The sequence below is a fragment of the Electrophorus electricus genome, chromosome 7, assembly GCF_013358815.1.
Source record: "Electrophorus electricus isolate fEleEle1 chromosome 7, fEleEle1.pri, whole genome shotgun sequence".
NCBI lineage: Eukaryota > Metazoa > Chordata > Actinopteri > Gymnotiformes > Gymnotidae > Electrophorus > Electrophorus electricus.
This window is the reverse complement of record NC_049541.1, coordinates 24,989,158-25,016,896: the sequence shown is the minus strand read 5'-3', so window position 1 is coordinate 25,016,896 and position 27,739 is coordinate 24,989,158. Positions and strand designations below refer to the sequence as shown.

General features: G+C 52.9%; 1 protein-coding gene across 1 annotated transcript in view; it reads left to right on the top strand.

Annotated features, from left to right (window-relative positions):
* The first annotated feature begins 370 nt into the window (after positions 1 to 370).
* Positions 371 to 27,739, top strand: part of zswim5 (zinc finger, SWIM-type containing 5) — a 33,933-nt gene continuing 6,564 nt past the window's right edge. Inside the window, exons 1-8 of the mRNA XM_035528242.1 lie at positions 371 to 2,330; positions 21,750 to 22,106; positions 23,530 to 23,678; positions 24,574 to 24,724; positions 25,413 to 25,589; positions 25,677 to 25,853; positions 26,165 to 26,311; positions 27,080 to 27,217. Of these exons, the coding sequence (XP_035384135.1) occupies positions 1,748 to 2,330; positions 21,750 to 22,106; positions 23,530 to 23,678; positions 24,574 to 24,724; positions 25,413 to 25,589; positions 25,677 to 25,853; positions 26,165 to 26,311; positions 27,080 to 27,217 (1,879 nt within the window). The 5' untranslated portion in view covers positions 371 to 1,747. The remainder of the gene's footprint in view (positions 2,331 to 21,749; positions 22,107 to 23,529; positions 23,679 to 24,573; positions 24,725 to 25,412; positions 25,590 to 25,676; positions 25,854 to 26,164; positions 26,312 to 27,079; positions 27,218 to 27,739) is intronic.

The following is a 27,739-nucleotide window of genomic DNA, read 5'->3' as shown; positions in this document are numbered from 1 at the left end:
CAGAGAGAGAGAGACAGAGAGAGAGAGAGAGAAGGCTCTTTTTTCACATCCTTTACCCTACTCCCAGCTGGACTCCAAAAGCGCTGAGTCTTCAAAGGTCTGAGGAGGCTTTTAAGATCCCTCCCTATTTTTGAGGACAATGAGGTGAAACCATCTCAACAGACTGAGAAAAAGCAGCTTGTTGGCCAAGGGGCTGTGAAAGAGGCAGGGGCTCATCAGGAGAAAAGAGACACCACAACAGCGGTCTGCAGCAGAGCCTCTCACTGTCTGCCAGGGGCCAGGGAGGTGAGAGGCCCTCACACTTGTGTGTGTGTGGGGGGGGGGGGGGGGATGATGGGTGGGTGGGTGTGTGTATTATGGCGATGTAACTGAGAAAGAAACTGAAAAGAGGATACAAGTGTCTCTAAAGCTATTGAAGGGGGGCTTGGGTGTGTGGACTCCAACGGTTCCAATTCAGCTACATAACTCTATTCATGGCTTGCTGGATCATACATTCCCACACAAAGCTAATGTGAACAGACCACTTAGAAAAACAGTATCTCAGTGACATCTTATGTATCGGTCATCAGATACCCTTCTGAAAATTTGTTATAATACATGTTTAAAAAATAATCTAGAAATTGAGTTGAAGCAGGAACATGAGAACAACAGATTTTACATGGAAAAACCACCAGTCACATATGTAAGTCCTCCATATTCTCCATTACAGTCAGCCAGGCCATGTGTGAAATATTTTTCCACGGCTGACAAGTTTCCTCTCAACGCACAATTTCTGTTGGACCACTAGGTGAAATGTACACCTCAAAGGAAATTACAGGTACCCCTGGATGACATACAAGATTGTTATACAGCCACAAACACTTTCACACACTCTACTCGGAGCATTCGTACCAGTGAAATGTTTATAAGTAACATATATGATCCTAGTGCATTGCGTTGGTAATAAAAGCGTAATAGTAATTTTACATAAACAGTTCAAAATGACATTGCAACAAAATTGCTTCAGCCATCTCATTTTGGATGTTGTATTCCCTACGACTGTATTGCACCTTGTGTAGCCTTACGTGAAATCACTTTAAACTGTCTGCCTGTGTGCTAGCAGTGACTTCTACAAACACCGGCCTTATGCGCAGAACGTCAGGTCCCACTAACATCAGACCGATAGGTTATGGGGCACATTAGTGGATGTTTATTTGACCTTCGGGGAACATCGTGTGTTTTGAAGAAGCCAGCGTGAATTTAATTTGCAATTCATTCGCTTTGTCTGTCTAGGTGAATTGCCGTCTCTTTGAGCCAAGGTGATAAGCTTTGGTGAAAGGTGATTAGATTACGTCACAGGTTGATAGTAAGGCAGCATTCATTCTGTCAAAAAAAAAAAATTCAATAACTAAAGAAAAACATTTCAACCTTCAACCAAGAGAAAACGTGTATGCAATAAACATTGATTAATACCAGATATTATCACTTAATTAAATGAATTCTTGAAAAAGAAATACAGCCCCCCCTTTTAATATGTCCCATCGACTCTACTAAATATTTAAAGAAGGTCGTGGTTAGTAAACCTGTCGGAAAACCAAAATATTTCCGACGCATGGCTCGTGAAGCGCCCGCCTCGCGGGGACTTGCCCAATATGAGGTCTTGCTGTCACTCCGCGGACGCGCGCCCGCGCGGTCGCAGGCGGGGGGTGCGGCGTCGGTGCGGCGCTTCCTCGCGATTGGAGAGCGCGTTTGTTGTTGCTGGTGACGCATGAAAGCTCCGCTCTCGCCCCCTACCCTCCCCGTCGCGCGGTGCTCGAGCCTCGGTCCTCGCGCTAGTGTTTATTCGGTTGTCATGGCGGAGGGACGTGGCGAACTACCGCCGCCGCCGCCGCTCCAGCTGCCGTTACCCCCGGCCAGCAAGCGACCCTGCTTGCGTCCTGCTCCTCGAGGACCGGGGCCGGGGCCCGGGCCGGGATTCCCAAACTCGCGCTTCCGTTGCCCGGAGTCCCTGCTGGACTGCGCCGCCAAGGCCGTGGCGGAGAAATGGGCCTTCGAGAGGGTGGAGGAGCGCTTCGAACGGATTCCCGAACCGGTCCAACGTCGCATCGTGTACTGGTCTTTCCCGAGGAACGAGAGGGAGATATGCATGTATTCGTCGTTTCAGTGCCGCGCGGCGGGCGAGGAGGGTCCTGCCGGGGGCTCGAGCGCGCCCGGCAGCTCCGGGACTGTTCCCGGAGGGCTCTCCAACCCTACGGGGAGCGCAGGCACGGGGAGCACGGGAGACGGACTTCCTTTTCGTCGGGGAATTCGGCTTTTGGAAACGGGCTGTGTGGATAATGTCTTGCAAGTCGGTGAGTCGCGCTACAACGCGTCCGAACGTGTTTGTGCTTACTTTTTAACGGGTTTCGGTCGTTTCTCGGAAAACGGTAGAATGCGCTTCGCTTTGGAAACGCAGGAAGTTTCCTTTCCGCCGAATAGTGCCGAAAAAGACGAACGCGATCCCTTTTCAGCTACCAGAAGTGTTGCGTCGGTTTAATGTCGGAGACCTTTGGTCGTGTCCCGTTTTTTTCCCCCCGTGAGTCGTGCGAACGTAGCGCAGTTCCGTCGTCGGAGCTTTAAAGATTAAAGGGCCAGCCTCCCCAGTCGCGCTGCGCCCGTGGCACTTTTAAACTGCTTATTTGCTTAGAAAAGACGAGCGGGCTGGGGTTTTTTGTTTTTGTTTTGGTTTTTTTTTAAGAGAGAGAGAGAAAAAACACGGATATGTCCAGCAAACTCGACTGGGTCTTTACGTTTGGAGGCTCACGATGGGATCTGGCGAGGAGGAACATTTTCCTCCCCCCCCCCCCCCCTATGCTGGAACGAAGAAAACACAAACGTGGTGCTCACGAGCTCTTTTGTAGCCTCTCGCTGCGTTTGCTGTCGATGTACCTTCAGAGTCATCTGTTTTTAGTGCTTTTTATCGTCTTTTACAGAAAAATGTACCGTAGGCCCAACCTCGGCAGTTATTGGGTCTCTTATTATAATTAATTCCAGGGTAATCCGCTTGGGTCCAAATCTCATGGCTTTTGTTTTTTTTTTTTGTGTGTGTGTTTTTGTTTTTTTTGCTGCTTGGTCAGGACAAAGGACGCGTATCTGTCTTAGTCACGCAAGTAAAAGACCGTTCGTGGACACTTATTCCGCTTGTAGCCCGGTTTCTACCGAAAATCATTCGCTAATAGAAGGAAGACAGTTTGTTTTAGTAAAATCAGTCGTCCGGTGGCTCTTGCGATACACAATAGCACCCCCCCCCCCCTCCGCGGATGAACGGATTGGCTCTGATCAGTCAACGCAGAAAAAAACCCTCAAATTCCCCTCGTATAAGTCTTTATTTAGACAAAGGAATAGCGCAGAACCTCCGGTTGATCCGTGTTTTTAAAACGATTGTATATTGTTCCAGTAAATTATTCCGTGCTCGTCTGTAACGTATGAAACCCCTTTAACCTCACGCAGTCAGCAAAAAATATCTCAATGGCCAAGACGACAGAGTTATATCAAGTTATATCAAGTAAAAATTGTAGTGAATAGAATGGCAGAGAAGGGCAACCGAGACATGGACGTGCGCAGCGATTTGACGCTAAATTCACCCGCACTTCTGGTTAAACCTGCGTAGTGTCGTGAAAGAATGCACAGAAAAAGTCATGCATGGTCTAATTGTTAGCCAACGGGGTAAGGAAGGCCCAAGCATTTATAGAACTGACAAAGTTGTAACCTTTTACAGAAAGATAGAGCAGGCCTGTGTTTTCCAAAGGGCACAGTGACAAGAAAACAAAACCCACCTTTGTGAGGAGACCAGCTTTAGTGTGTGCTTCTTGAAATGGCAGCTATGGGCTCCTCTGAAACCCTATTAAACCTGCGAGTTAGATGGCCTGTGAACGCACACATACACCTAATTCAATAAAGAATCCACGATTGGGTTTGTTCTCACAAAGATCTACTGTGTTCCTTTTAAAAACCCTGCGTACATGGAAATGTGATAACTCGGCTCTAGTAAGAAAAAAAGAAAACAAAACCACGGGCCCTTATTTAGCAACCTTGAAAGGTTCCCTTCATCCGGGAACCTGGTCCTCACAGATACCTTTACGTTCAGTTCCTCAGCACTAAACCTAGGGTCTGTTTCAAGGTTACTATTTTTATTCATACCATCGGCCCAGCTGACCAAATACATAATACAAACATTTATTTATAATGAAATAGAGATTATAACTATAGTGGAATAAGAATGGTAACTTTGCGGTTAACTTCCCATCATTGTGTTCAGGTCAGCCTGTACGGACTGTGTAATCACTGATGGTTAAAAGGGAAAACGTTCGCATTTGCTTTATGGCAACTTAGAATCCAATGGGGAGGGAAATGTTGAATTGTTTTTATTCAGAACACGCTGAGAACCTGGCAGGGGGGCAGTGAAAGGTGTTGGAGAGGTATCGGCAGTGCAGTGTAGGAGGAGCTAACCCAGCCTGTGATTCGTTTTGTGGTTTACAAATTTACACAGAGAAAGTGTTTTGGTGTTGTGAAGGATTACCCCGAGGGGACGTTCGTACTGCTCTGTCAGCGTTCTGAATGATCCCAGCCATTCTACTTCCTGGTGACGGGTTTCTGAAAAACCTGTGTTGTTGCATCGCATGGTGCTGTTTGCACTTTGTTTGTGTGGGTGTGTGGTCTGTTCTTTTTCTCTTTCATCCTCACAGTAGATGAGCCAAACATCAGCATGAGACTTTCTTCTCGCCGTTTGTTTTTTGTCGCCTCCTTGCCTCGTGTCTGGACTTCCTCTCTCTTTGAACCTGGTGGGTCACAAAGGAGAAGCAAACGAGGTGTAGAAAGTCCTCACTCTGATCTTTAACGCCTTCGCTGGGCGTTCACACTCCGCCTTCCGGCCAAGCGGGCACGGGCATTGCAGAGGGCCGCCCGGCCAGTGGCCAGCGCATCACCGGCGGCTCTCTCCGTCTTAATCAGAAGAATTAATTCCGGTTTGTCTTTGCGTTCCCCCCCCTGCGCGCGAAACTGGGCCTTATGAAGTCCTTCATGAGGAGCTTGCAGCTTTGAGTCAGGCGTGAGGATTACTGGGTCATGCTTTGTTACCCAGCTGTAGAAACCCCCAGTTCTCAAAGAGAGGAGGTGTGTGTGTGTGTGTGCATGTTGGTATTGGGAAGGGGGTTGTTAAAAGCACAAAGCCGTGATGGTGTGTCTTTATGGAACCTCCTACGGTGGCAAGGGGGCTAAAAAGTTCCACCGGAATCCCAGTCCGGCACAGGCAAGGAAGGGGACGTTCGCTGTGGTGAAGATCTCGCTCTCTCCAACCTCGGCCTGTGATGGCCATTTTTGGTGTTGGTGGTTTCTCTAGGAATGAGCGGAGCTGGCTTCTCGTCTTCAGTGGTTGCCACGTTTTGGTTTGGGGGGGGTGTGTGTGGCTGGGAGCAGTCAGCCTCCCCTGTCCCCCTTCATTTCAACCCTTATTTATTAGCTTTAATTCCAGAGGAATCTGTTCTCGGAAGGCCGCTTCCTTCAAAAGACGCAGGCCGAGTTTGTTCCGGAGCGAAACCGCGGAGCATTCCAGCGATGGAAGCCATGCGCGCCCGCGGCAGACGCGGCCTACGTCTCGGTCGTGACAACGGTTTGATCTCATACACCGCGGCACTTTTTTTTTTTTCTTGGTCCAATGCCACCGCCACCCCACCCCCCCAAGACAAACCACAGCTATTTCTGTGCTGCTTTTTGGGCCACTTTCGAAAGAAAACGTCTTAGCAAGCGACAGTTTGGAACCATCTCACGCAGGAGAGCGAGGCGGGGCGGGGCGGGGCGAAGCTGGGCGGGCGCCTGGGCCTCGCCGTGATGTCACCAGGCCTGTTTTAGCTCGCCGCCTCCTTGTGAGCGCCGGCGTCATTTTGGCCTTTGTAATCGGGACACATCTCATTCAGAGCCATACAAGTTCAACAAGGGACTGCTAATTCTGTTCCGTCTTTCGACGCCCGTGCCGACAATGTTTAATCAAGGTAATTAATTCCATGCCTGCGAGCCTCAAAGAAAATCAGTTAAACAAATTTCCTTTTTGCACTTATTAGGAGTCCGTGTGTGTGGGTTTTTTTTTGTGTTTTTTTTGAAGGACACGGTCATTAAGCACTTTGTCTTCCTCCGAGTCTTTATCAAAGGAGGGAAATTAATTTGGACATGGGGGAGGGGTTAGCCAGGTACCTCCCTGCCGCGACATGAGCGCAGAGCGGAGCCCGGGAGTAACGTGATAGGAAAAATAAATCTCGGAGTGGCCGAAAAAGGGAATCCAGTAGCCCGAGTGGAAACAAAAGGTGCGTTAAGGAGTAGGCAGCACACAGCGCTAGCAGTCCCGCAAACAGAATGGGCATGGCTAAACATGCAGCACCACGTCTGTATGGGCTCTGCAGCCCACCGACGAGGAGTGTGCGTGTTCCACGCTGTGTTTGGCATCCATCCCGAACGCACTGATCAATGTTCACCTTACGCCCGCTGCGGCAGAGGAGCCCGGCACTAGTCTGGCGGGGTTGATCAGTAACGTCCTCCTCTGTAGTGCGGCCACTGGGCGACTCTCACTGTGGCTGCGTCTGTCTCTCGGCTTCCTGGGGACCCGCAGCTGCACATGCGCTCGCAACGCGTCACGTGCATGCAGGCACACACACACACACACACACACACCACATGCACACTCCTGTCCTTCACATGTTCTGGATGAAGAGCCTTACCTGTTAAGAGTTCCCATAGAAGCCTGTTCTCTTTGAACTGCACGCACAAGCAGTCGACGATTATGCTGGTATCTCCACGTACCTGAGCTGTAGCGAAACCTTTAATGCTTTTATATACCACTGCAAGAAGAAGCTGGGCCTGTGAAGTGACCCCCCCCCCCCCCCCCCCCCCCAAAAAAAACCCTTCTGCCCCCAACCTTGTGAATCATAAACATTTCTCCCCTCTTTAAACTGCTGCAAATCCACCTTTTCTTGTTTTGGCACCACAAGGCGGGTGTCTCCCCTCTACCTCCCTCTGCCCGGACCCCACCAAGACCGCAGCGCTCCGGGCGAGACGGCCCACAGGCGTGCCCGCCAGGAGCACCCTCGCTCGCGGTTGCCAAACAGAGGCACAGGAATTCTGAGGGAAGTCGGTGGGGAAAGGGAGCCGCCAGGGAGGGGCGGGCAGGCGGGCTTCACTCGGAGGCAGAGAGCAAAAAGGAGGTGGGCTGTAGCGGAGCGCTCGGGCCAGGGCGCCGGAGAGAAGCAGAGGCCCTACATCTGGGGCCGTAACACTAAACTAGGGAGTGCAGGAAACCCGAGCAGGGCTCCGGGCGCCACCCTCCCCCACGGCTGGCCCTTTCATCCAGCTGAGATTTTGTGTGCGGCGAGGGGGTTCCCCCTCCTCCTCCTCCTCCTCCTCCTCCTTCTTCTTTTCCTTTTTGTTTTTTTTGTTTTTTTCCCCGTGGCCAGTTCACATGGAAACTTAATTTTCTCGGTCTGGATGAGGGAGGAAGCATAATGCGCGCTGGAGATGGGGTCAAATATCCTGCCAGAAGGCGATAAAAGAAAGGGCCCCAGTTGGCGGCGCGGCGCGCAAAACCCTGCGCGAGCGGCCAGCGTTGGGGTCGCGAGCGGCCGTTCCTCTTATTACGCTGCCGTGGCCGCGTTTTACCACCACCGGTCGGAGCTGATGCGCCAGGCCGGTCGCGCTCTGTCATCGCGCTTCTCTAATAAGGTTTACTATCGAATGACGAAAAGACTCTCGACTCTCTCTTTCAGGATGACCGGTGGAGCGCTACACCCGGATAAAAACATCTTTATCCTCTTTGTTTTTTGATCTTTTTTTCCTTTTTATTTTTAGATCGCCTAGAAGGCAACGCAGTGCTGTTTGCTCACAGATGGTGAAGGGCTTCCCTTTCATGAATATTTAAAGAGCTGAAAACATGGTCCAGTTGGCTTAATAACCGATGTGTAAAGGCAACTGGTTAAGTGTTAAGGCCACATGTGATTTAATTAAGAGACTCCGCTGATTGTGATTGGAACTTATTTTTGCACATAGACAATGAAGAAGCCATGAATATGGAGTGAGTTTTACACACACATACACACACCCGGTTTCACACCGTCACACATGCACCCACGCACTTTTACTCATGCTTTTTTTCCGTATAGATAAGGGACGTGAAGGTTTCTTGAAGGCGGCCCCATTCACGGATATACTGCCACCATTATTTTCCAGTGAGTTATGAGTGGACGTTAGAATGTCTGGCATCTTGATGTGTTTCCAAACATGTGGCCTTGAGCATTCAAGATCCCATACACACACACACACACACCCCAGCCCTGCCCTCCTAGCTGTGGACCGGGCCCTCTGCCCCGCTTCCTGCTCCCGGCAACGCACGTGGTGGCCGGTCTTGGCTTGGGTGAGTGTAAACACAAGACTCCACCCAGCCTCCGGGGGCAGAGGTAAACGAACACTAGCGGCCTCGCCTCCGTGGGGCACGCGGGAGCTGCTGCAGGCTTTCACGTGGCCGCGCGGAACCGTCAAAAGGCCCTAAAGTGGCCTTCCGGGAAAAGACGTGCGTCGAGATGACGTGATGCGCCGGTGCTTTCAGGGCAGAGGGTGGAGTTGAGGGTGCAGCCAGCCTGTGTCATCTCAACTGAGCTGAGGACATACGAACGGCCCGTTCGTCAACCTGCGCTCCAGGCACGGGCCCGGGGAAGGCCTGGCCTAAACCTGCACACGTACGCGAGTATTAAATCCGCTGCGGATTTAAGGCTTCTCACCGCTGCTCCTCCTGCCAGTCCTGCATGGGGAGGTCGAGAGCGCCTCCTCCCCCTCCCCCCTGCATTAACGAGACGCACTTTGTGAAATATTGATGTGGCCGAGCTTCGGCTTCGGTCTGGTTAATGCCGGTCAGCCTCCCACACCATGTCGCTGCAGGTGTGCACCATGGCAGTATCGGTGGTCCCTCCTCTGTGGGGGAGGTGGGTGTAGTCCCACTTTCACCAGGGCCTGATGACGGGCCTGATGACGGGACGGGGTCAGCCCAGGATGCCGGAGCTGCTGCAACCCATTAGACTTCACTCTGGCAACCCGAGAACAGATGACTGCAGGGGGGGGAGAGGGGGAGGGATGGAAAGTGAAATATGAAAGGTGGGGTAAATAACCAGGCAGAAGAGGGGAGAGAAGGAATGTGTGTGTGTGTATGAGAGAGAGAGAGAGAGAGAGAGAGAGAGAGAGAGAGAGAGAGAGAGAGAGAGAGAGAGAGAGAGACAGACCCCTCATTAGTCTTCCAGGCCTGTGTGACTCTGGGGCTGACAGTCATCAACACGTCAGTGCAGCAGCAGCAGACATGCAAACATGCAGAGAGGGGGCTTCCCCTGTCACACATACACGCACACACACACACATTTTCATTCCACCCCTCCACTCTCCAACTTGATTAATGTGGGCCATAGCCGCTGGGCTATAGGTCTGTACACACACACACACACACACACAAAATCATTTCAAAACATTCCCAATCGCCATTTGAACAAAGAGGCAGGCACAGTCTGGAAATGTAATTCACCATGTCCTCCAGAAGGAGGGCCGTGAGACCCTGGCATTCTACTACTCTGCCAAAAAAGAAATAAACAAAATAAATACACTTTTACAGTTACAGTTAAGATAATGGGGATAGCTGTTCTAAAACTCCAAAGGTGTTCCATCAAAGTCACAATTTTTTTTGCAGCAATGACTTGCCACGATCGGTGCTTTGCGTCTTTGTACGTGGGCGCAACATGGCGGCCAAGTACAGTCCTGCCCCCCTCGGTCGCATCTCGTTGTGACAAGCATGCGGCAGAGTACTTCCAGGTCATCTTCCTACACCTGACTTTGCCAAAGCCCAGGCGCAGAAGTCACGCATTAGAGGGCAAGACAATGTGATGAATGCGGCGGGTCCTCACGTAGGCCAGGCCGGGCTGGGGGCGGGGTGCGGGCGCTCCAATGGGGGATTGTGCTCCTGGTCATGGAGTAACAGGATCAGTCCCCTGGAAGTGGGGGGGGGGGGCGTAGTTATTGTAGAAGCAAAGGAGAGGGGGTGTGCAGAGGCCTCCAGGCGCAGCAGACAAACAGAAGACGCGGTCCTTCAGTAAAGCCCAGTCAACAAAGACGCTTTGTCGTTACAGACGCGATGCTGTAGGTGATGAAGGCCAGCGCAAGGCAACTCGATAATTGGTCACTGTGTTCGATTATTTTGGCTTTGAATCAGCGGGGTCGAGATGGATGTGGTAAAGGCACAAACGGGCCAGAAGCCTCCGTGTTCGCAAGTCGTTTTGCGCTCGGAGCGCCGCCCCCAGATCGGTTTCTCCTCTGTGTCGTGCACGTTTGCGTTCGCGTTCATCGTGGAGGTGAAGGCGCCGCTGACCCGGTAGCGACGCGTCTCCGGCGAGATCCGCTGCAGCTAAGAACACCGGACAGCCTGACGCAGGCTGCTGGCAGCGTCCTCCGTAAGGTGGAAACGTCCACGGAGGAAACGTCCCGCAACTGCATGCTAGGCCTTTCCATGAATCGGCCCGCCCCTCCTTCACATCAGCCCTTGCCCTGTCTTTTCTGTGTCGGCGCCTAGATATTAAAGTCTCTTTTTTTTTTTTTGGCCCGGTATAATAATTTCTGTTTAGAAGGAGTGAGCGCTAAGCATTTTTCTTTTCCGCTGCGGCAGCAGAAAAAGGCAGCGGCAGCATCGGCGTGTAAATCGGTGTTGAAAGTGTGCAGGCTTATCTTCAGAAGGAAGAAACCCGCCCCCTACGACAGCATCGCGGCCCAGCCGTGAAAACCACAGTTAAAACTGTCAGATTCTGATTCCTTCCACGAACCCTTAAGCTTTGTTTTAGTTCCACCCCCCTCCCCTTTACGTAACAAAAGTCTTCCAGGTTGGTTTGCCAGAGAAGGCGGCAGCAGGGTGGCATGACAGGTGGTGCACTCGCGGGCCCTGCCAAGCCACGCCGGTTCTCGACCTTTTTTCTTTTTTTTGGTAGCGCCGCTAACGGCGCACGGGAGTTTTGCGCAGACCCCATCGTCTCGCGCTAGGGTTTTCTGGTTGGCAACTAAACAGCGGCGTCTGCGCTCGCCCGGCTTCAGTGTCGCCGTGGGGGGCGTTCCGCATTCACTACCTCGATGTCTGGTCTAAAGCCGACCCAGAGACGTGTGTTCTCTTGTTGCTGAGGTCCCCTTCAATTTAAAGTAATATTCATGACTACCATGAATACCGTAATTGCGTGTGTGTGTGTGGGTCCCTCGTGCACGCTTGCCTTACCGACTCACCTAGCTGCTAGGTGCTTCAGGTGACGCAGCTGGGGTGTCTGGAGGGCAGGCGGCGTTTACCGGTGTTCTGGCGGCAAGGAGAGCCCACTTACCCATAATCCTCTTAACGGTGCATGGTCCCACCAGCGCTAAATTTCAACATTTCAGTTGAGATATTTTATTGAGACGGTGCATTGACCATCGTGAGCTTCTTGGCTGAGTAAGGCTTTCAGATTGGTTTACACAGGAGCAGTGACTCATAAATGCCCCCCGCCCCCCCTCCCCTCCTCGTCTCATCACTTTCCGTTGAAGTCGACATCATGTCATAGCGGTACTGGGTGGGCGTTCGGTGCATGTGGTTTCCCCGAAGAACGACGCCTGCACAGGAAGTTGACCTCATCACACTTTCTTTGAGCCATGCTAGCTTCCTCTGTGGTCTCCTCGCAACTTTTCACCTGTGTCACGCTGAGACGATTCAGACGCTTTTGTTTTGCTTCACAAGAGCGTAGGAGGGGGGAGGAATACACAGCCCATCGTGATTTCAGCTCATGACTCGGACGAGTTGGCAGCACCTGGTCCTACTGGGGGTAATCTTCAGCGCTGTAATCTGGGCCAGGTCGGGGTTTGTCCTGGGAAGTCTCGCGCCATCGCTGAGCCTGCCGACCCACCGGCAGACGCCACCGTCCCGTCCTTGCCGCGGGGATCCTGTCCTGGGCAGGAACGGGAACGATGGTGTCTCTGTCTTTCCGTGAGGATTTCAGTTACAGAATCACCCACTAGAAGACCAGGGGGCCCAAAGCACAAGAGTGCAGCAAAAAGAATGAAGCCACAGATTGTGATATCTGCTTTCATTTTTTCCCCTCTGGTGTATAATCCCTTCTATACATGGCACTGTTTTGTGTGTGTGTGTGTGTGTGTGTGTGGTTTTGTGTGTGTGTGTGTGTGTGTTGTTGGGGTTTTCCCTATATTCCCCCGGGTGCTCCTGTCTCACAGAGTTCAGTCCAATTCAAACACTACGCATGTGTCATAAACACACACCCCGGCTTTGAAGTGAGCGGAGCGGCACAATAGTCGCCCACCTCTCCGCCGACAGCGGAGGGGGCCCTTCGTGACCCGCGGCCTCCGTGTGCGCCTTCAAAGCGCGCCCTGCCCCCGCCCTCAGCGGCGATCCGGTTTCCGACGCGCCAGCCAGACACAGAACCGGCCCTGAACGCGATTGCCTGTGCCTCGACGTTGGGCTTGCCCGTAGATCGCCTCCTGGCACATTGCAGGGGCGACTTTTCGCGGATCGCTCCGTAACACCGCGTGGAATGGTACGTCCCACGTGCGAGCCCTAGGCCCAGTTTGACATGTGCGCGATCATACCTCACGCACGCGCACAAAGACTAGTCTTGTCTCCTCATTGAAAAATGTTGTTAGAATTCTGCCGTGTCTGTGATGATAAGACAGAAGAGCCCATGACCAAGCCATCATTAATCTCCCCATCCCCAAGCCTGTGCCCCTGCATTCTTAACGAGGCCTCTCCCAATTAAGATGGATGAGTCTGCTCTTCTGGGTGTTTGTTCAGGTAAGATCCCTGATTAGCATATCTGATGGATCTGCCTTCACACGCTGATTAAAACCTTTCCTTGTCCTGGGGCAACTTAAAAGAGAGCCACACAAAGGAGGAACATATCCTGCCTTTGCACGTGCACTCCTCCACCGCAGTCTGCCGGATCCCGTTTGTGTTCGCTAACCCGGCATTGGAGGTGACGCGAGGCTGGCGCGTCGGCGAGGGTGTCACCGCTACGTCGGTCGGCCGTGAGCCTGGGATACGCTGGTGTTGGATTTGCTCGCGTGAGCTCAGGCTTTAGCGTGTGACGTTGTTCGACGCGTCCTAGGATTCTTCCATTATATAATCTTAAATGATATTAACCAGCCCTTTCCTTTCTCTGAGGATAATCTCGCGTCCTCGGTTTTCCTCTTTCTTCCTGTCTTTCTTTCCCTCTCCTCTTCCTATCCTACATCCTCTGTTCATGTTGCATGTTGACTTCCTGTGCAGATTTTTTTTTATGTCTGCACTAACCCTGCTCCCCAGAGAGATGCACTCCCACCCCCAACACTGTTCTCATAATTGAATTGCCCTCACCTTCAGAGAGACACCCACCCCACTGTCCAGTCTCTCTCTCGTCCCCCTCGGGCTGTCTCTCTCGTCCCCCTTGGGCTGTCTCTCTCTCTTCTATTGTAAGCACTGGAGTTTGGCTCAGTGCCCGGTTTTTTCCATCGACGTCTTGCTCCCTCCTCTCACACACACACGAACATGAACACATGCACACACTCCTTCTCAGCAAAGTCCGTACACTCCTCTCTTTGTTGCTGTGGCGAGGAGGCAGCGTGCCCATGGAATTCGAGTAATGCATTCCATTGGAAACCCATACACATGTGCACACACACGTACACAAGCACACACACACACACACACACACACAGAGGCCTCCTGCTATTTCCCAGTGCCATGGCAGCAGTGTGGGTCATTATGTTTGACGCGTGGCCCTTGTTGGGTGGCCGGAGGGTTGTACCGGAACCCACCATCCCTGCCCGATAGCACTGGGCTTTGGACCCGTCCTGGACCGGTGGGGAAAGCCCCCATCTCCTCCCCCAGCCCGTCCCTAACTCTCTGAGCCCCAACCCCCAAACCCCTCAGCCCAGGTGAGACGGTTATGCATTCCCCTTCATCCTGGCTCTCGGTCATCCTGCTTTTTTGTCCCGACGCTCCCCGCGCACACGAGCTGTTCGCCGTGAAACCCAAATCCGGCTGTGAGCCGAGGACCTGGCTTCACGGTGTTACGTGCAGATAGTTTCCATCCTGTCTGAGAGATTGGCCTGCTGTCCCTCACGTTACCTGAGCAGTTAGAGGTGCCTTTCAGAGCCCAGGAGAAGCATTCAAAAGGGAGCGTAGTCATGCTGAGTGTGTGTGTGTGTGTGTGTGTGTGTGTATGAGAGGCTAATGGCGCTGTGTCAGTGTGCTCCTGCACTCTGCTGTAACAGGAAACCCCAAAGCCTGACCCAGCAGGCGCTCCAGAGCTGGCTGTGTAGAATTCCATCCTCCCTCCCGGCACGCGGGGTAATGGGCCAGACCGGGGTGTGTGTGTGTGTGGGTGTGTGTGTGTGTTTTCATTCTGAGATTAGAGGACCCAGCAGGGCCTGGCAGACCTTTAGGCAACAGTGGCCGCGCACACACACACACACACACACACACACACACACACACACACACACACACGCGTGCACACAATATCGGGCGATGTCAGCGAGGGCAAAGCAGCCGCCCCATCTGGTTCGGACCTCTCCCCTGTGGCCGAACGATCTTACGAGGCTCCACCCCCTTCCCCTGCGCCCGCCTATGCCCCGCCCACCCCTCTCCTTCCGAACCCGCTGTCATGCGCCTCGCCCAGCAACCAGTGCACAACTGTCAGGGCCACAGCGATGCCGCTCTCGCTGGCTGGACCGCAAGTCCCCGCCTCCTGTTGAACGCCAGCTTACTCTGCCCGCTGTGCTCGGCAACGGAGCGTGAATATTCATGCCGACGCCCCTGCTTACTAAAAACAAGGCTTAAATCTGCATAACTCCCGTTTAAGTGACTTTGAGATGGCCTTTCCTTTTGACACTGAGGAGAAGGAGGAGCACTTGGTAATCAAGCTGCCATTGTAAGACAAGCCGGTGCAGTCCAACCGCTCTTCAAGCGCTCCGCAGAGGCCCGGGGCCTGGGGCCCTGATGTCTGCTTTTATGGCTCTCGTATCTTGGGCCAGACACTTAAAGCATCTGTAACCATATAAAGCATAAATGAGGTGTCATTATAGAGAGAGAGAGAGAGCGCGCATGTGTGTTCATGGGTGGGTCTTCCATTCCTGCACTAGTTATACTTTTATGTCATTTCAGGTCAACCAGACTTTTTTTCGGTAATCGTTTGGCCGTGTCGCTTTATTTAGCATCTGTGCCGCAATACAAGGGTCAGACGCGGCCCAGCATAAAGCGGTGACCTCACGCACTGCCATTGGTGGGCCTTTCTTCGGAGAGCTTCAGGGCCGTTTGAACAAACGGCTGTCAGGAAAAGGCCTTTTTATGCCGACCGCGGTCCTGGCGCGTTTTGTGCCGTTGTTTCCCGAGCACCTCCCATGATTCCATACACGTGGCCACGTGGCCGCGAATGCAACACTTGAAGTGGACTTGCTCAAAATAAGCTGTTTACTCCACTAATTCTCCTCTCTGCTTTTTTTCCCTTCTTCTTCTTTTCGTAATTGATTTCTGCGGCCCCGCATCAAAGTGCCGATCGCCCATCAGCGCTTAATGACAGTCCCGTCGCCGCGGCAGCACTTTTCTGCAGTGTCCCGCAGTGACAGATCCCTTCAGCCGTGGCGCCGTTGCGGACAATGCGAGGCGACCAGCTGCATACGCGTCCGGGCATTATAGAGTCTTATAAAGCAGCTTTGTCTTGCTCGGCTGACTTTTAGATAAGAAAGGCCCACCAGTTTTGGGAGGTTTTGGGTGAATTTAGGGATTTCTTAGGGCTTGCAAGGGGGGCAGGGCAAACATTTGATGTAACTCGCCGAGTGATGCGCTTTTAATGATGCACACGCAGGGTTGGAATGATCCTCGGGATGTGGGGGTTGGGGGGCCCAACAGCGGGAGCAGCAGACACCTACCAGGGACACGCATGGGACACCCGCAGCCAGTAAACAACTCCGTGATGCTTCCTGGACATCGAATCCAGCTCCCTGCACGTCTGCCTTCGGCAAAACCATTCTGGGCTTCGGCTATTCAATAAAAAGCATCCGGTTTCACTATAACGATGGGCTTCTCATTATCCCAACTGCCCCTGTATCTCATCTCCACTGCTCTCCTCTCCTTTCCGTGGTAACGGTGGCTCGTCCCGGGCCCTGCCTTCAAGCTGACGCCTGCTCACTGATGCTGGGCCTTTGTGGGCAACAATAGCAGGCCAGGGCCCTGTCCGAGGCCTAGACGGCCCCGCCGAGAACAAAAGTGGGGGAGGGGAGCCTGGGAACCCGGGGCCAGGCATGGGGCGCGGGGCGGGCAAATGAAGCAGGTCAGGCACAGATTTAGGGAGCATGGAGAGGAACGTTGGGGCATGTCTGCTCAGAGACCCTGCTGGAGAGAGAGGGAGGGAAGGGGAGAGAGAGAGAGAGAGAGAGAGAGCGCGCGCACGGACAATAGAGTAAATGGGTGGGGAGAGGTTAAGAGTTGGTGGTTACAGATACAGCCAGTGCAGGTCCCTGCTGATTGCATGAGTGAAGCATACCTTCAGGGTTTTGTGTGTGTGTGTCTATCTTTGTTTTTGTTCCATGTTTCAGGCAGGTGAGCATTTTATGCAGGGAAGCGCACAGAGAGTGTGATCAGCCACGCTGCCCCTGCCTGCTCGACTCACACAGTCTGATGAGTTCTGCAGTGTGTGTGCACGCATGTGTGTGGTGTGTGGGTCTGTATGTGTGCACGTGTGCACCACGTGATGGGGAGGGAGAGCGAGAGTAGGAGACAATGGTTAACTTTCAGCCGTAAGGACGCCCAGGCTTGGCTGGCCCTGCTCGGACAAGCCCTGGACACATATTGACTTTTACTAACAGTGTAGATACAAAACGAAACACAGCGGCGCGGGCCTCTCGGGGGAGGGGAGGGTTTTTGACGGCCCTTTTTCTGGCCGCCGTTTGCAAGCGGCCCGAGACAGCCGGCAGAGGGTGGGCGGGGCTTGCAGAGGGGACGGGCGCCTGCGCCGGTCCGCGCCAACCCTAGCCAGGCCTCGCCGGCGGAATGGGCCAGATAAGCGTATTTGCATCCTTGCGTGTGCGCTAGAGGACACGGATCTGAAGGAGAGTCGGCACGTGGGATCCATGTCGCCTCCCCGGTTTGGCTGCGCCGCGCCTGCGGGGCCGCTCCCCCGGGGTCCGGCCCTGCGGTGGGCAGGGCCAACAGACATGCTCTCAGCCCTTCTAGAGCTGACACGAGGAGACCTTGAGACAGAAATAACAATGAAAGGATATCCCCTCCCCCCGTTTCCATTCCGCATGGTTTCACTTCGAGTGCTCACGCTTTTATCTGCGGCGGGACATCTGGCCGCGCTTACGGACTGTCTGATCGCACGATCCATCTTCTCTCGCGGCCTCGCAACGCGGCGATGCCGCCCCAACCACCCTGCACCCGCCGCCCCTCCCTGCGCCTCCATGCCTGACCTTTCTCTCCTGGTCTCGTCTCCGGGTCCCCGGACTGCGTCCCGTGCACCGTGGAGGCCTTCCAGCCGAGGCTCGTTTTCCCATAGAAATATTTGGACCGCAGATCAGCGCTGAAGCGACCAACCCCAAACCCCTCCCCCTGTCCACATCGCTTCCGTCCACATCGCCTGCCACCGGCCGGCTGAAAGGGAGGCTGATTGAGGCCTGCGGCACGCCGGGTCGGCGGGATCAGGAATCAATTGCCAGAGATCGTGACAAACGAGCGGCGTCGCGAGGGGCCCTCGCCCGAATCAATCAGCCTTTTATCAGAGCAGCCATTGGGGGGCCCCGGGGCCAGCCTCGCTGAGCACGCGGGGCTTTGTGCGTCCTCGGGGTCTGTTGTGCGGAGAAAGATGAGCGGAGAGTTGACCGGGGAGGGGGGCATCGCTGTGTTAACCGTAACGCTGCCGGGACAGATGGAAGGTGGAAGGGAGGGGCGGAGTCTCAGGCACCCTCCGTGGCTGATTAGAGGTTAGCGCTTCAAGAGCGGGGAGGGACTCTGCCGCCATTGGTTGACCGGGGCCGGTGTGGGCATGTCTGGGGGTGGCAGATGGTGCTGGTGAAGGAGAGATGCGATGTGCGGGTGGGGGAATGGGAGATGGGTTCTCTCCTTCCTCCGGAAGAACTGGCCTGAGTGTGTGTGTGTGTGTGTGTGTGTGTGTGTGTGTGTGTGTGTGTGTGTAGCCTAGCACTGCTCTGGTGAGGACTGCCATCCACAGCCTTTTCCCAGGCACATCCCCTCCATGTCCCCCTGCACTGCTTCAGGACGAGCTGCGGGCTTGTCTCGCCACTTCTGGAAAATTCTTTCATCTTCCGGTTTACACCTAATCAGCAGACGCATGAAGAACGCTTTGAGTTGCGAGGCTAACGGTGCAGCTGGGGTGTGATTTAGTGCTGCTGTCCCAGGCGGCCTCGTTGGCTGTCCGTGACACGCACTCCAGTTCCGTGTAAACACTGCCGTCATCTCTTCTGGCATCAGCCTCGTGTGCCAGTCAAACAGACTAAATGCCTGTGCGAGAACTGTGTGTGTGTGTGTGTGTGTGTGTGTGTGTGTGTGTGTGTATGTGTGTATGTGTGTGTGTATGTGTGTGTGTATGTGTGTGTGTATGTGTGTGTGTATGTGTGTGTGTGTGAGAGAGAGAGAGACCCACATTAAGTGGCACAGTGTCATTGTTTCTCCAGGCTGTGTGGCTCATTGTCATCAACACTGCCACTCCATCTTTCTCTCTCTCTCTCTCTCTCTCTCATATTCAGTCCCTCCCCCACTCCAAAGCCCCCCTACACTCCTCTTTCCTGACACCTCAGTCTCTCCTGTGCCAGAGGCCTGCTCTCAGCCAGGCACTGAACGATCAGAATTGCCTAGAGGAAGTAGCCTATTCACTCACACGCACGCACGCACGCACACTCCTGGCCTCAGAGGTCAGCAGGAAAAGAGCAGGCGTGGAGAGGATGGTGGAGATGAGCATTCACTGCTGTTCCACAGCAACAAAGGCGAAGGGAGTTTGAGGGGAGGAGGGTGAGGAGACACATGGGGGGGGGGAAAGCAGCCTCAAGAGCCACCTACGACACCTCCTCTCACGCCCTGCGTCAGGCCCTCCGTATCGCGCCTCCCCCAACACCTCCAAACACAATTTTTAAATAACACCTGACACAGAGCAGACTGATCCACTCAGCTGAAGTGGGGGGTTGGTGCTTCAGGAACTCATTTCGGCGCCGGTGTTGTGTAGCTGTCGCACGAGCCCTGCACGTTTCTTTCAAGAGCGCCTAAGCAAAACTCGCTAATTAACGTCAAGCGCTTCGTGATTCGTCAAGCCCCTACTGAGCTCTCGGTCTCACGCGGGCTGTGCAGCAGCCAACTTGCGCTGCATCGATAACATGGTCGGCTTGTCCTGCGGTTCCCTGACCAGCTCTGTACGCTGTAAAACGCCGCCCCTGGCTCTTGACTGGGCGAGATAAGGCGATACTGGTCCTCCTGTTTAACGGCAGGGGCGGATTTACTGTTGGAGGGGATGCCGTGCTCCTGGAGGGTTGCCATCTCCCCATCAATCCTCTATCATTTAAAAAATGTTTTATTTTAATTTCCCTCCCCCCTCCCCCCCCCGGACTTAGATAAGAATTACTGAGTCATCTCTGAGCCATCAGCAAGTAGACAATGCTCAAGGCATTTGGTGTTTTAGTGGGGGTGGGTGGGAGTAACTATCCTTAAAGCACTTTTGTCTTTTATAGCTTTTCGATTTATGGCATTTCAGTGGTCACTAATGCATAGCACGGCATCATGTAATTGATCTATGCACGTTAGCTCTACAAGTAGCGAAACTCAGCACCAACCGGCAGCTGGCGTAACCATGATGCCCTGCCCCACACAGGCTCCACCCTTTGAGTTCAGAAAAGAACAGCTACAGCTCTGAAATGGCTTAGCAGTGAAATATTAGCCACAAGTACAGCGTAAGAACAGGACTTTTGCCTTTTTCAGTGTTGTGCTCTTGTTTGCGTGATATTTGATTGCAAACCGTGGCGATCTCCAGGGTGTTGGAAGAGACTGGGTTCCGAGGGATCTGAGGCCACGGGCCCCGGGCTCTTGGTCCGCACAAGATGCCTGAGGCACTCCACAGGCGGAGGGGGGCCTCGCGGGAATGGCCTCGCAAGCGTGCCGCAACCTGGGCACCAGGCCGGCCTCCTCCGAGAGCAGGGGCGAAAGGAATCGGAACCGGATGCATCTGGACTACTGAGGCTTCGGTGGATTAGCTAGGCGCTGTAGCCCCAGGTGCAGGACGCCAGGCCAGATCGGCCATTTGAAGGATCTCCGCTTCCCAGCCTGTCTGGTGCAGTAACACAATGCCTGTGTGTTGTTAGGGGATTCTAGGTTGCCATGGCTAAGAATGATACAGTAATCCTCCTGACCCAACCCCTCCCCTGTAGGTCTCCATCATTAATATTTCACCAGTCAGAGTTCACAGCGAGCTGTCCCATTGGCCGGACACACACATGCACACGTCTCCCTTCAACACTCTCCCCGCTGGCTGAGGTGTGTCTGCCCCAGGCGTTAACCCCCGGGTCCTGTGGGACGTGTTCCGAGGCGAGACTTCACAGCACCCCCTACCACCAGTGCTGATATTACAGCCCCTCTGCGTGTGTGATGACGCCCGGAGACTCTCCCCGAGGAGGTGTTCACATCTCCAGCCTGTGGGGAGGAGACAGCCAGAGGTCGCTGGCTGTGTTTTCGCACAAACACCTTCGGCAGCCGGAACCGAATTCGATCTGGTTCTGGACTGAGTCTGAGCTTTCCGCGTGCGCCACTCCGCGGTCCACTGAAAATCTCCATCTGCATGCACGCTCCAAATAATCAGATCCAAAATTACGCCCTTGCGTCGAGCACCACTCAGTGTATACGTTACCGTGACAACGAGCACCATGTGAGTGCAGATGAGCAGCGGCTCATTGCCCAAGTTTTCGTCTGGTGCGCTCGTGTGTTTAATCTCTTTTAAATTTCGGCTCAGGAAAATGTTCTTCCCGTGTGGCCTACTTATTAACAAATGTACAAGAGACTGATGTGCTGCAACGTTGCAACATATCATATTTAAATATTCTTTGTAGTTTGTGTAAACCCACTGTCGGCCAGTTGCTTGAACGAATGATTTATGGCCAGCCATCTTGCAGAAACTATTTTTTAAGTCTTTTAAAGTTTGAAGTGTAAACTCCAGCAGAACAGATACAGGCTCCTGCCATATTGCTTCTTGTAAACTTTCATTACAAAACAAATGTAAATAAGGGATGTAATCAGTTTGAGGTGTTTACCTGATTTTTATTCTTCTGTTTAATGGATTGTTTATTGCCCATCTTAACCAATCGGATAGAAATCGCAGTGGCCTCAGTGTGAGGTAGTCTAATCCGAGGCGTAAATAGGGCACGTTATATTCAGATTAAGCTATTAGTCAGATTATTATGGGATTATCAGACTGCATGTAAGTGTGGCCATTGAGAGCAGAGCGTGGGGGTTGCTGTCCTGGGGGTGAGGTGGGGGGGTTCTTTCCTTTCCCCGGGTGTGTTTGGATGCCCTCTTTCCGTGACCGCTCCTGTATCCCTCTCCGATTGGCTCCTCCATCGAGCCGCGTTCTGCTACCTCTGCGAAGTGCGACCTCGAGCGATGTTTAAGCGGCGTTCCAGGGGCCCAGGTGTGATTACTTACACTAACACCACTCCCTCCCTCCCTCCAGGTTTTCATCTCAGCGGCATGGTGACGGAGCCGGCCACGCAGTCCGAGCCGGAGACGGGGCACCGTGTAGCCATCAGCTTCGACCGCTGCAAGATCACGTCCGTGACATGCGGCTGTGGCAACCGCGACATCTTCTACTGTGCCCATGTGGTGGCGCTGTCGCTCTACCGCATCCGCAAGCCCGAGCAGGTGAAGCTGAGGCTGCCCATCTCCGAGACGCTCTTCCAGATGAACCGTGACCAGCTACAGAAGCTCGTGCAGTACCTGATTACGGCCCACCACACCGAGGTGCTGCCCACCGCGCAGAAGCTCGCCGATGAGATCCTCTCCTCCAACTCGGAGATCAACCAAGTGCATGGTGAGGGGCCGGCCCCTGGTCCACAGCAAAGTGTACGGGGCAGGCGGAGAGTTGCGGTCATGACGGCAGCCACGATGGACAGCTGAATGAAATTTGCACATATCAGCTTGTGGTTTAATCATGGGAATGACACATGACACTCAGACCTTTGCCTGGCTCAGTAGAAAATTTTATTTATATATATATATATATATATATCACCCTATTTCACTTAAAAGCCAGAATGTAGCAAACTTTAATAATGTGCAAATAAATGAATAGGACTCTTTGCTTCACTGCAACTTGGTACAAATGGTGTCCACTGAGTCGCAAGGGTTTCCCGACACTGCTGGACCCCGATGCAGTATTTCACTGTCAGAAGTAACGTATCTTGTGACGATCTTTGTTTGAAGGCCCTGTAAGGGAAGCATGCTGCTTCCAAATGTGCCAGGTACAGCACTTACGGTTTACGTCCTTAACCCTGGATGGTTTACGTTAGTGTCCAGGGGCCTTAGAAGTCCCCCAAGTTAGTCTTTAAGTGGACGGGTGAAGGAAAGCAGACCCCTTGCCTCTCCCGTTCCTTCTCACTGGCCAGCGGTGGGGGTCAGAGCGCGTCTCTGCTCTGCTGGGAAGCGCCAGTCCCTGTGCCTGTCTGGCACGCAGTGTCCTCTCGCGACACCTGCCAGCCGCGACAGGACTTGGTCTGACCTGGCATTCCACTAACAGGACACACTATCTACACGTTGACCCTCCTCCTTTAGGTTTGGCCAAGCAAGCCTTCATTTAAGTGCGCTACCTTTTAACGCACACGAACACGCGCGGCAACAAGGTTCGGCTGTCTACGAATAGGACGCACGCGTCACACCGGGGGTTACGTGACACAGGGCATGCAGTGTGTGTTAGCACGGAATGCTCATAGCTTGTGGCTGGAACACATAAAGACTGAGCTTCCGTTTTATGTGTGTGTGTGTGTGTGTGTGTGTGTGTGTGTGTGTGTGTGTGTGTGTGTGTGTGTGTGTGTGTGTGTGTGCGCAGCGAGCTTTAGTTGACAGTAAATGGAAAAGAGGGAACCTAAAGAGGACCGGCCTAGTGGAAACGGAGTAAGATCTCTGGATCGAGTGAAATCTCTAATGCGTTCTATCTCTGCGTTTCACTGCAGGAGTGGCGTATCCACAGAGAGGCAGTGCAGAAAAGAGTGTCAACAGTTTTTGTTTTTTGAAAAATCCACTTAGGATAGTTCTTCCTATCTTCCTTCCTAAGGGTCGAAATCAAGTATTTTGAGTCAGTTGATCAATTATTATAACATGTATATACGAGTGTGCTTCTAAAATATACTTCCAAACGTAACCTCTGTGTCTCTCTCTCTCACTCACACACACACACACACGATCACTGTTTCTCTAGTTTCACCAGTGTTTGCTCTGCACGCGTGTTTGCACGGCAGGGGCCCCGGATCCCACGGCAGGGGCCAGCATCGACGACGACAACTGCTGGCACCTGGATGAGGAGCAGGTCCGTGAGCAGGTCAAGCAGTTCCTGTCGCAGGGAGGTTACTACGGCTCGGGCAAGCAGCTCAACTCCATGTTCGCCAAGGTGAGAGCCGTAGGCGCATATGTGTGCGTGTGCGTGCGTGTCTGCGCATACAGATGTGCATAAGTGGAGGGAAAGCTCGAAACTAAAGATGCTGTTGTGATAAATTATGGGGCTATGAAATCCTGGGAGGCCCTTTTAAATCAATGCACTTTAATTAAATGTCACGCGGCCTTCCCTTTTTCAGTGGCAGGTTATGGACACCCGTCCAAACCGCCCCTCCGTGTGCGGATATGCCAGGCGGTTGAGTTCGGGGCCTCTGTGTGAGCCCAGGCCCCTTGCTATACCCAACTACTCCAGCCATACTGCTCTTCCCTTTGTGTCTCGTTCTGCTCTGTGCCGTGTTGCCAGATTGGCTTCTATGCAGTTTTTTTTTTGAAGGGGGGGGGGGGGGGGGGGGGGGGGGGGGGGGGGGGGGGGGGGGGTTTGCTGCTTCTGCTACAGTCATTACACTTTGTCCTGTTTAATAATGTAACCTACAGATGAGGGTAGATGCACCAAATTGTGTTTCTGCACCTGCATTCTTAGTGTTTTAAGATGTGAAGTTCCCTAATATGTAATGATGTTATCGTTATTTTATTTGTTATCCTGATCTATAATTCCTGTCTAGGCTAGACTGGAGGGGACAAAATATATTTCTATTATATTCTAGGGCAGAAGTAGGGAACAATGTTTGTGCTGTGTGTGTGTGTGTGTGTGTGTGTGTGTGTGTGTTTGTGTGTGAGGTAATTAAGTTATTCAGAGTCTGGTTTTGTAGTGTTTATACATGGCTGTTGAATAAATGAGTGTGATTCACAATCTTGATTCGGGCTGTGTGTAATGATGAATTCTTTCCGTGTGTGTGTGTGTGTGTGTGTGTGTGTGTGTGTTTGTGTGTGTGGGTTTTGCGGCGGTGCAGGTGCGGGAGATGCTACGCATGCGGGACTCGAACGGGGCGCGCATGCTCACCCTCATCACCGAGCAGTTCATGGCCGACCCGCGCCTGTCGCTATGGCGACAGCAGGGCACGGGCATGACGGACAAGTGCCGGCAGCTGTGGGACGAGCTGGGTGAGTATGCTCATCTGCCTTCGCTGCGTCGCTCCCCCGCGTAGCAACCGTTGACGCGTCCGCCACTGCCGTCCCCGTCGGTTCACGTTCACTAAAGGAAAAGGCTTAATGCGATACGTCACCAAGGAACGCTGACGAGATAGCATGGCCGCGAATTCTTAACCGCTAGCTTTAGTTCCTTTATCGGCCGCGCTAACGTTTCCCGCACCTTTTCCGTTTTGCCTGAAATATTGCTGCTAATCGACTCGGCCCAGCACCCTGTCACTACTGCTTCATTGTCATTTTGCGGCGGCTGCGTCAGCCAACGTGTTCGTGCCCACGGGAGCGCCCCCCCCCCCCTACCTTCCAGGCCTCTGCCGGCGCTGGGGCCAGTGTTGGACCCCTGCTGACAGTGATGCACTAGCACCTAGTCCATTACTTGCGCGCCTCTCATTTTTCCATTTCACTTTTAAGAGCCCATTAAAAGCTGCTGGAAAGAGCTGTGCGGAATTTCACCCCCCCCCCCCCCCCCCAAAAAAAAAAAAACACACACACACACACACACCATGACCGTCCCTCACTTTCTCATGTGTAATCACTTTTTTTCTATCTTCTTACTTGCATGCCTCTCTCTCCCTCCCTCCCGGTCCCTCCTGCCCTCGCCTGCGTTCCGCGGGCCGTTCCGGGTTGTGCGGCGCCGTGTCCGCAGGCGCCCTGTGGGTCTGCGTCGTGCTGAACCCGCACTGCAAGAGTGAGGAGAAGAACGCCTGGCTCAGGCAGCTGAAGAAGTGGGCCGACATGGACGTCTGCCCCCTGGAGGACGGTAACTACGGCAGCGAGCTGCCCAATATCACCAACGCCCTGCCCCAGAGCAACCTGGCACAAGGTCAGCCTCCCGTTCTGCCCTCCTCTGCAGACCTCGTCTCGCTTAGCATTAGATTCACAGTGTATGTGTCTGTGTGTGTGTCTCAAGACTCGCTGGCCAGACCCAGGAGGACGGTGTTCACCCGTGCTATGGAAGCCTGTGACCTCCACTGGCAGGACAGCCACCTGCAGAGAATCATCAGCAGTGACTTCTACGTGTCTCCCGCCTACCAGAGGGAGGGGGAAAGTCTACTTTTCAACCCCCAGGGCCTGCCTCTGTGGCTGGGTAAGGGAGTCATGCGTGAGCACTTGGCCACGTCCAGCCCGGTCACTTAGGTCACAGCTTTCCGTTTAAAAGAACTGGCCCCATTTGCAGGGAGCCTAGACAACATACATCAGTGTGTAAATACAGACACACACCTTTTTTTCCTCCCTACATCAGAATCACTCGATCCTCACATGGACTCTTAATCATTTTAAGACTTTTAAGGAAATGTTGCCAGTAGAGCCGTACACCCTCTAATTACACTTGGATTGTTAGCAAGCAAGCGGGGGTCTTAGAGGACCCGCATGCTAACTGTGCCATGCGCCTTCCAGATCACGTGCCTACTGCCTGCGCCAGGGTGGACGCCCTGCGTTCCCACGGTTACCCGAGGGAGGCCCTGCGACTGGCCGTAGCCATAATTAACACGCTACGGCTGCAGCAGCAGCGGCAGTTGGACATTTACAAACACCAGAAGAAAGGTAACACACACACGCACGCACCTCCTGATGTGACCTAACAGCAGAGATCCCCCTGTTTCACTCATTATTTGGTCAAGCTGCCTGAACCTGTTTGAGTTCTACAAAACCCCCTGGTACGCTAGAGGTTAACACGAACACAGTGCTGCATGACATCAGTCAGCAGTTACCAGGAGCCTGCCCCATTGGTCAGAACGGCGTCTGCGCGGAGAGGAGACGGCAGACTCTTCTGACGCAGAAACGGACTTTAAACAGTGGCGCCCGGACATGTCAGCTTCAGTGCCACAGTGCACCAGTGCTGTGATGCCTGGTAGCCAATCATACGCGGAGCAGCCCAGCTCAGTATTCTCTACAAACGCAGAGCTTCATATTCAGACTCCTTATTATTCAAAATGTTTTTTCATAAAGTTTTGTTTTTTTTTCATGTATATTCACAAGCACTGCTCTGCGCTTAGAGTCAGGAAAAAGTCAGATATGTTAGAACAAGGAAAACACAAAGGGCCGGTTTTCCACACCCAGGTTAAGCCCCGAGCTGAACTAAAAAGATTGTCCAATGGTTTGATTTACCGCTGCAGTTTGGTCCAGATCTGGGCTTAATCCATGGCTGGGAAGCTGGCCCCCGGAATGCGAGAGAGCTCCAGGAACGCCACAGCAGTACACTGATGGATATGAGGAACAGCCACTAAAAGAATTCCAAGTTATTAACTGTACTGAGTCAGCTTTGACCTATAGTTCAATACAGAAAGTGTGTGTGTGTGTGTGTGTGTCCAGATTTGCTGCAGAGGGGAATGACTAGCACGACTAATCTGGAGGGCTGGGTGGGCCACCCACTCGACCCTATTGGTTGCCTTTTCGCCACTCTCACCGAGACGTGTCGAGTGGAGGATGACAACGCCATGGATACCGGAGGTAGACTATTATGGGCTGGCAGTATGCATGTGGAGGAGCAGTGGAGTTAGGTTAGCTCTCTTGAGTCCTTTCATACCGCTTAAGACACCCATAGCATTATTCAGTCTGAATAAACCACACACACACACACACACAGGCCAGGCTTGGCATGGGGGTGGGGTGAGTGCTATTGTAGCAGAGGGGCCATTCTGACCACTTGGTAGACTAAGAATTGTAAAACCAAGCAGCATTTGCATTCTATATGTCCCACACAGTCCGGGCGGAACACGGTCCAGGCCGAACACGGTCCTGACCGAACGGCTATTGTATTCCTATTGTGAGGAACCAACAGGGAGCTTTTGTGCTCTGGAATAATGCAAGCGAGTGGTACGGTGAGATATATATATATATATATATATATATATATATATATATATATATATATATATATATATATATATATATATATATATATATATATTTTTTTTTTTTTTTTTTTTAGTGTGTGTGTGTGTGTGTGTGTGTGTGTGTGTGAGTACAAGT